General features: G+C 46.8%; 1 protein-coding gene across 1 annotated transcript; it reads right to left on the minus strand.

The window, feature by feature from the left end:
- Positions 1 to 704: 704 nt before the first annotated feature.
- dact2 (dishevelled-binding antagonist of beta-catenin 2) lies at positions 705 to 6590 on the minus strand. Its single transcript, XM_083658387.1, has 4 exons — positions 6189 to 6590; positions 4250 to 4382; positions 3745 to 4104; positions 705 to 3540 (listed from the first exon to the last, which is right to left on the minus strand). Exons 1-4 carry the CDS (start codon positions 6474 to 6476, stop codon positions 1610 to 1612), a joined length of 2712 nt encoding a protein of 903 aa, XP_083514513.1. The 5' UTR covers positions 6477 to 6590; the 3' UTR covers positions 705 to 1609.
- Between the last annotated feature and the right edge of the window lie 2860 nt (positions 6591 to 9450).

Here is a 9450-nt window from a genome sequence, read left to right on the forward strand (position 1 = left end):
GAAATAGGAGTGTGTGTGTGTGTGTGTGTGTGTGTGTGTGTGTGTGTGTGTGTGTGTGTGTGTGTGTGTGTGTGTGTGTGTGTGTGTGTGTGTGTGTGTGTTTTAAGACTTCAAAGCAAGTGTGTGTAATTTGCTTAGAACAAACCCACAGTAAAATGCCTGGCAGGCTGGCAGCTGATATGTACTGAACTCAAGTATTACTGTCTGGGTTAATTGTTTAGGCTATAACTTATTAAGCAAGCAGTTGTGCAGGAATCAGGAAACCAGATCATTTTAAGCAGTTTGAGCAATTAATCCTTAATCGGTCACCATCAGAGACGAGTTTTGTTGAGCAATTTAACATGTACCTCCCCAGCGCAATGCAATTAATATACGTATATGTATAATATATATATACTGTATATGTATATATATATATATATATATATATAGCGCCAAAAGTTCAAACAACTTTTCAGTATATATATATATATATATATATATATACGGTATATACTGAAAAGTTGTTTGAACTTTTGGCGCTATATATATACATATACATAAGTGTATATATAAATCTGCTGCTCTTAGTACCACTGGAACGGCTATAGCTCGAATCAGACAAGAGTTAGTGATGTGTGGTGTTTTAGCTATCTGAATGCAGGGGAGAAGAGTTAAAGATGCATGTAAAAACTCAGTACGAAATGCAGTGATATATAGTAAATAGTTGTTTATTCTAAGGTGAAAGATATGCATGGTTAAAACCGATAACAAAATGAAGAAATTAAAAGAAAATAAAACAAGTTGAAAATAAACTATAAAAAGAATGGTTTTATTTCTCAATGTACATACAATTATACTGTATGAAAGTAATTCTGCCCTTGAATTCTTTAACTGCAGCCACATGCTTTGACAAACTTTAATTACAACATCAATATTTACAAGTTAAGTGTGGATATCAATTGCAATTGTATTAAACATGCATTTATAGAATGCACCGTTTTGGCTTCAATGACTAACATATTCTTTTCCAGCTATAACAAACAGCAACGAGTGCACAAATCAGGGTTCCCACACCGCTTCAACATCAAATTCAAGGATTTTTTTACGGCATAACTAGTAGAAGCTCACAGACAATGAAAAGGAAAGAGGCTTGAATGTGTGAACTGTGCTGTGTTAGTTGGAGTTGCAAATTACAGAAATCCACCGAGTGCAACGCTTCTTAGAAAATATTTTGTTTTCACTTGTCGAGAGCTGAAGGCGGAACGAAATTTGACAATCCTCTATACAGGAAAAACCCTAAAATCAAGCACTTTCAATGACCCATGTCTATTTTCAAAAACCTTTAATGTCTTGATTTTTATTTTTCAAATTCCCAAACTTTCAAGAACCCGTGGGAACCCTGGCCAATTATGTCCAGTTTAAATGCAGATTTGTAGCATTTGTCTGCTGCTTTTCATGAAGATCCATGAAACAGAGTTTGTTTTTGTACAAGACTGTCATTAAGGTTGATGTCCTCAAAGAGCAGGTGAGATCTACCCAACATGTTGTGAGAGCATTTCCCACGGTTCTCAGTGCCCCCCCCCCCCCCCCCCCCCCAACAGTCCTCCTCCTGCCTGGGGGAAGTCCACTACACCAGGGTCATGACCTTCAGAGAGGCAGGTTGGAACCTACGAATCTTCTTCTTCAGGGCTCGGGAAGCTTTGATGCGGCAGGCTGGAGGCTCGGGGCGTGGGGGGAGCTGCTGCTGGAGGAGGGGCAGTCCAGCGGCAGTAGGCCCCAGTGCGGCCTCGGCCCACACCAGACCCCCCTCCTCCCCGTGGCCGTCCACCTGGTCCCCCTCGTCCAGGGACAGGCTACTGTCAGAGTCGGACTGGGAGCTCTGGCTGGACTCGCTATCTCCAAAGCGGTTGGTGGTGTTGTCGCTCAGCTCCCCCTCGCTACTTTCGGCGATGGTGGAGTGAAAGAGTGAGGCGCATTCAGCCGAGTACTCAGACTCACATCTGGGTGGGTAGTGGCTGGAGATGGGGAAGGGAGCTGGAGGGTATCTGGCATTGAGACTGTTGAAGAAAAACGAGGAGGACATGGAGGGCTGGAGGGCTCGATGAGGCCCTACCCACTGGCCTGCTTGTGGCCTGGCACTCATACTGCGGACCATCTGCCTGCTCCCCGTCACCTGAGCATGGGGCTCTCTTGACCTCTGACGCTGAAGACATGAGGCCTGGAGCATCTCCACTTCAGATGGCCACTTGCCCGCCCCCTGCCTCCTCTTCCTGGGTTCTGCGGGTTGCTCATACTCCAGGTACTGGGGTTTGCGGCTGCTTTTGCTGGACTTGGTGACCGCAGGAACGGGATGTGGCTTAGGATGGACCTTGTGGGGGTACAAGAGTCCAGGGCTACAAAGGCTGGAGTCGGAAGCTGAGTGGCCGCGCTCTTCTCCCAGACAAGTGGCCAATCTCTGGGTGGTCTTGCCCTTTCCGGACCTTCTCGGTTCTCTCTCTCCCTTGGTTCCACCATGGGCCTCTCTGGTCCTTTCACTGGAGGAGTAACCCTGCTGGTGCCTCACTGGCCGAGGCTTCTCACCGCCTTTTCTTCTCAGCTTCACAGCCTTGGTCTTGCGGTCCGCCTGTCTCACCTTGACCCGCTGAGATCCAGCAGGGACAAACTTGGCATGGACAAAGTCGGGTGATGCTGTGTGGCCGACATGAGCCTCAAAGCCTTGACTCTCTTCTGTGCTCGAGCTGTGAGCTACGCTTGGCCTTTGCCCATGGCCGGCGCTCCTCTCTGGTAGTCTTGACTCCGGGACGTCCCTGTATCTTTTCTCTGAATAGCTCCTCACAACACTAGCATGATCTCCTTGGATCTTGTCATTGTTTCTGGTGGTGGAGGTGATGACCTCCCCAGAGCTGTACTCTCTCCTGGGAGCAGGATAGGAGTACCGGTATGATGAAACCTCTGGGGCTCTCATCGACTGGTGGTGGTTTTCGTGATGAACTTGCTCTTGGCTGGAGTAAATCATGCAATGTCTCTTGCGGTCATGATCTGGTGGGATGATGTCTGAAGTCTGGGTTGGCAAAAGCTGCACAGGCAGCACTTCTACCTGAGACTCAGGAAACACTCTTCCAACATCACTGGGCTTCCTGCGAGAATCACTGTGTGTATACAGAGTCTCTTTCCCTGCTTCACTCTGGATGTTGATCTTGGTCATGCTGCGCTGGAGAAGCTTGTCGATGTAACCCGGCGGGGGTCTGGACTCAGACAGTACTTGTGCCCGTTGCAGGGTGTACATATTTGGGACACCGCCTACTGGGGGGAGTCCCTGGCCCCCTAGGAGCCCTGGGGTGGCTGGTTCCCCGCTTGGAGAAAAGATGGGGCTCTGGAGAGCGACGGCATGCAGAGGGCTGGGGTAGTGGTACACTTCAGTCCCACTGCGGGACACCAGGTTGCTGTGGAACTTGGGGTCCACTGTGGATGTCTTGAGGCTTGGGCACATTGGGGGTTTCCTCCCATCCACGGACTTGTAGCAGTCTGGCCCAAGAGTCATCACCCTATCGAGGTCACCTGGTGGACACATAGGGGATACACAATCAATACTCATTTCCCTTTGAAATCACTCACCCACTCAACATTTACATATTTGTGAATTAAAATAAACAGCTGGCCACCATAGACAAACGTTGCTTAGTAACAACAACTGACACTGGTGGCCATTCTTACACCAATTATTGAGAGAGGGAGAGCACTGGATGAGACGCATTGCTTTACCTGTTGACACAGGTCTCGGCCGCGCGCGATCGGCGCTGGTGGTGCTGGCCCGGATCCTGCTGCTGCCCAGATGGAAGCCCGTGGCCCGTGGAGGGTTGGGCTGGGAGGTGCTTTCATCAGCGGACCGCCGGCGGCACACATCGGCGCCCTGCGACAGGGGGCTGATGATGTCATCACGCTGCGACAGGGGACTGATGATGTCATCGCCGTGCGACAGGGGGCTGCTGATGATGTGAGAGGTGGCGGGGCTCGTGGGCGGGAGCAGCAGGCTGGTCTGTGAGGAGGACAGGCACTCGCTGTACACGGAGGTGCAGGAGTTGGACAGGGAGTAGGAGCCGCCGTCGCTGAGCTCGTAGAAACCTAGAGAGCGCACGAGAGATTTCACACGGGTATTTATAACCGAGGAAATGCAATGTCCTGTCAGGTGATGGCAGGTTGGGGCGAGAGGTTTATTAAATGCTAAAAAATGTAAAAACAAAATGTGTGTGTGTGTGTGTCTGCTAACCTGAGCTTGGCCTGCTATCACTCTCCAGCTGCTCTGTGGAGGCCTTGCTCACGTCCAGCTTCAGCTCACTGATCTGTTGGTCCAGCTGCTGCAAGTGGGTCTTCAGGCCAACATCCTGCCTCCGCAGACGAGACTATAAATCAGATAAAACAAACAAACACACACACACACACACACACACACACACACACACACACACACACACACACACACACACACACACATTAACCAAATGCAAAATAATATGTAGAATACAACATACATTAAGTAGAACCTCATACATTTTCTCAGAGATGCAAGTTGTTCAAGACAGTGAGGTTTTCGCAACAAAGCTCAGACAAAATGTGATGCATATTTTTGCCTTAGCATCAGCCAAATGTGCAGTTTCAATACTTCAGTTGCATGTTTGAACAAGACAAGTCGAGCAGGAACGTCGAAATGCATGACAGCAAATGCTAGGATGTTGTTCAGATGAGGTCTGGAAAAAAGGATGTTCTATATGTACAGCGCCAGCGGCCATCACAAAAACAAAATAGACGACTGACTGATCATTAACCCCAGGAGGACACGGGGGAGCCTGGAAGAGGCTTGGTTGGTTGGTAGGTAACTCATTTCTCCCCCACAGCGAGAGGGCCTGGCCATTGTGTAAGCTCTTGGAGGAGGAAGGGTTGGGGGTTGGGTTGGAGGACTGCGTTTGATTAGCAGCTAGGGCTGGTCAACAACTGTTACAGTGGTTCTCAAAGTGAGGCGCCGGGGACCTTCAAGGGTCGTCCTCAACTAAAAGTAGTCCTTAATGTTTTTATTCTCGTTGGCACAAAGGGAAATATGGCTTCCTTGGCCCATTGGTTTCTATTTAGGGGATCTATAAGGTGATTTATATTATTTACAGAATTTCTTGGTATGAGACAGTATAAGAATCAGCATGTTTAGTGAGATGGGTTGTGGAGTGGCCCGGGCCTGTATTTTACATTGTCTTAATAATAATTTACAGTCTATCGTTCAATGCATTTAGCATTTGTTCAATTCTACTGGAAGTCAAGCATAGCCAGCTTAATCCCTACAGATATATACGGTATACAGTAGTAGCCTACATGGAAAAAGCTTGTCATGGAAACTCCACACGTCACCATGCACTCAAGGCCTCTCACCACCATCTTACTGAATGTTCCCTAATAAGCGCAAGCAGTTTGGTGAACGTCCAACTTTGAAAAACAAAGGGTGAACTTAAAGGCAATAGCTACATTATAGTGGTTAATGATTGAGGAGCTCACACACTATTTCTTTCTCTCTCTCTCTCACACGCACGCACGCACGCACGCACACACACACACACACACACACACACACACACACACACACACACACACACACACACACACACACACACACACACACACACACACACACACACACACACACACACCCTGTGGTGCTGCAATGAACCTTGATTTATGACACGACCTATCCCACTTCCTACCCCCAACTGAGAGCATTAAAGTCTCTGGCAATAATTGAAGACTGAATGCACATCAGCTGATTCAAACAGACATCTTTTATCCAAAATACAATAAAAGACAAAGCTCATTATTGACATATCATTGGAGATATGAGTTCAAAAGTCCAAAACTGTAAGTCACTGTAAGGAATATTTATAGACTATTATGGTAGATAAAAAAAAACATTAATGTGCAATAATGTTACAATAGGCTACTGTTTATTATATCTGTTCAAATCTTTGAATCTTTTTACATCTGTTATCTCTTTATATCTTCGTATATTTCTTTTAAATTATCCTGTCCCTATGTATGTACAGTAAGTTGTGCACCAACCACACCAAGTCAATTTCCTTGTATGTGCAAATATACCTTGAGCAAATAAAGACTTCTATTCTATTCTGGCACAGGCACATAAAACCTATAGTGATTTAACTAGATCGTACCAGTTGCTGCTTCAGGGCGGACAGGGTCGCCTCCAGCCGCTGCTCCTCGGCCCCCGCGACCAAGGGCCCCTCGGGGCTTGTGCGGACAGAGGTCCCCGCCTGTGGCACGTCTCGGTCCCGGTCCATCCTCAGCGCCCAGCTCACCATGTCGCTCTGTCTGTCCCGCAGCAGATGCAGCTCCTGCAGCCCGGCCAGCGCAGCCTGCAGCCTCTCCCCGACCCTGCTGCGGTCTACCCCGGCCACTGCAGCGCTCATCGCCCCGGCGCAAGACACCTTCCTGCTCAGCATGGCATATCCAGAACGCAGACACGAAACGCAATGAAAGAAAATGTCCTTGTAAAAAGCAAGCGGGCAGTGTTTTCTTTACCGCCCTGCTAGTAGAAGACTGCTGGTGGCTGTTCCTCGCACGTTGGCAGCGTGGTTAGAAATGACTTGCAAGCAGCTGCAGAGCAGAGCCTTGTTTGGTTTGGAGACTACCTGTTAGAATAAACCTAAAAGGCGCAGAGGAGAGGCTGCAGCTCCTCCCACCGGCCAAATGGGCGCTCTCCCCATTGGCCGACCGCTGGCGGTTGCAATGTTGCAATGAACATCTGGTACTGATCATCATCCTCTCCATTCAAGTCCCCCTACTGGAGCTGCCCAGGCATGTAGCCTACTGTGTTCATATGCATAACATCTCTGATGTGCACATCATCATGCTATTGTTATCTCCATTAACAATAGGAGGCTACTTTAGAAGATGTATGGGGGTATTGATACCAATATCACGTGATGTGGAGGGAGGGGGATTAAAATGACCTCCAGTAGGTGATCATCATGAGGCAACCCCCCACAAAAAAGAACATGTCGATTTTGCTGTCAGAACATTAGTTCATGCGTTTCTCCCCTACCATCACCCCTCGGTTGAGGTGTGTAAAGCCTCCACTTGTCCACACCTCTAAATATATATCTATATATATATAACATAGTTCATGCCTATTAATTTTTAACCATTGAAATGAAAGGTGGAGAGTAATTAGTGACATCTGGTGGTCAGATTGTAAACACTAATCAAATGTAACCTTTCAATTTGAAGTAGCCTAATCTCACTTCCTTCCAGCTGCTTTCATCCAATACAGATTCCAGAGAAATGAGGTAGGCTAATCCATGCATTTTCAGCAGGGAATGGACTTTTTAGGCTACTGGTACATTTTTAAGGCATAGGCTACCTAAGCACATTCACACACTGAAGTGGTCATGTGGCATGCGTGTGTGTGTGTGTGTGTGTGTGTGTGTGTGTGTGTGTGTGTGTGTGTGTGTGTGTGTGTGTGTGTGTGTGTGTGTGTGTGTGTGTGTGTGTGTGTGTGTGTGTGTGTGTGTGTGTGTGTGTGTGTGTGTGTGTGTGTGTGTGTGTGTGTGTGTGTGTACCTTGGAAATAGAGACTTTTGAACAACAAAAGTCGAAAAAAGGAGAAGTAAAGAATACTACAGTTTCATGGCAGTTAGTTAAGAATAAGAAGGCCCCCAAATGAAGATAGATGATTGATACATTTTTTATTTTCTTTACCCAGAGATTTGTTGTTTGATATGATTTGGTAGCAAACTGTTCAGCTGACTATACTGTAGGGAAACAGTTGGAAAGCTCTGATCAAAAAAGACATTGCTATATATGATTTCCTATCTTAAAATTAAATACCAGTGAAGTTGTCTTCAATTTAGTGGGGAGCCTTGGAACCTTCTCATGGACTCCTGGGGGTTCCCCAACCCCAGCTTGAACCATTGGTTTAAGCCAGTGGTTCTCAATGTGGGGTCCGGGGACCCCCAGGGGTCCCTGAGGGGGATCCAGGGGTCCCCAGCAAAAAGGGTAATCATTTATTTTTAGTAGTAGTCCAACCATAAATAACACAATGACCGAATGTATTTTTGGTTATGGGTTTGGTACAATTTCTGTAATAATCCTACTGTTTCATCGTGATTGGTACGTTAGTGAAGATGTGAAGCCATTTGAAGCGGGGACCGCAACTGCCTCTGGGGTTAGAATGAAGAATGAATCGTGCATTATAACTGGGAACTGGTAATCTTACGGTTCAAAGTTCATGAGCTGGGACGGTGATGTCACTAGAACTGGTATTTCCTGGTAGGAGCCTCAGCAGCCCAGACCTAAAAAATCCAAGATGGCTGCTCCACGCAACAACAGTAGTTATAATCGTATAAATGCTATTTAGCATTTCTGTCTTGTTTGTGTCTCATTAAATCAGCTGTACACACAGCACGGCCTACTTCTATCTGTGTGGATATGAGGCTGCAGTGTTTGTATGCGGAAAATGCCAAGAAATGCCTCATTATCAACTGTTATTGCTAACAATGGCTAGCCTGGCTAGCGAGTGGATATCTGACCAGTGAACAGTGAACTTCCCAGCTCAACTTTTCTGCAAATGGAATGCTAACAAAACGGATGTGACGTCATTTAGCCTCCACGACCACATCCCAGTTCTTTTGCGATAAAGGAACGCACGAATAGCGGCCAGGTTTTGAGGTCGGGGCTGCTGAGGCTCCTACGAGTTTGGAATGGGAAATACCAGCTCTGGTGACGTCACCGTCCCAGCTCATGACCTTTGAACCGTAAGATTACCAGTTCCCAGTTATAAAGGAATGCACGAGAAGGCTGAGTCTCACGTCGAGGCTAACATGGGAGCTGGTATCTCTGTTAGCGACGCAGAACTTGTATTTGACTTGGGGAGTGGTAATGTTCCAGCCTACTCTCCCCAGCCACACTGGGGAGAGTAGGCGGAGAAGACCGATGGCTCTCATCTGCCTCTGGTCGCCATCAAAGTAGCTCGCCTGTCTGATTTTGGGGGGAGATCTGAGATCTCTCTCTGCTTTGTTCAGCTTAACAGAGCCTCTGTTGTCATAACTACTGATGATGTCATATATCATGCTCTACAGGTACATTATCTGCTGCAATAAATGGTCATACTGTGTTGACCCCTGGCCACAGTAACCTGCAGTCTCTTGAAGCATCCTACCTGACCAGGCAGCTTGTCCTCTCTCTTCAAATTACTACGAAGAAAAGTGATATGAGGCATTCCATGTATTTATTTTGTATTTCAGTGAAAAGTCGATATGAGATTTAATTGTCTGTACTGCAATTGTTAACATTCAGATTCAGTCCTTGTGTGAAAGTAGAAAAAGTAGTTTAAACAAATGCAAACGTGCATGGTCTAATATTAATCTATAGGTTAAAAAAAATCACTTGAAAGATTAAACTAAATCTTTGCCATTGA

Source organism: Poromitra crassiceps (genome assembly GCF_964638095.1).
Source record: "Poromitra crassiceps genome assembly, chromosome: 22".
Classification (NCBI taxonomy): Eukaryota; Metazoa; Chordata; class Actinopteri; order Beryciformes; family Melamphaidae; genus Poromitra; species Poromitra crassiceps.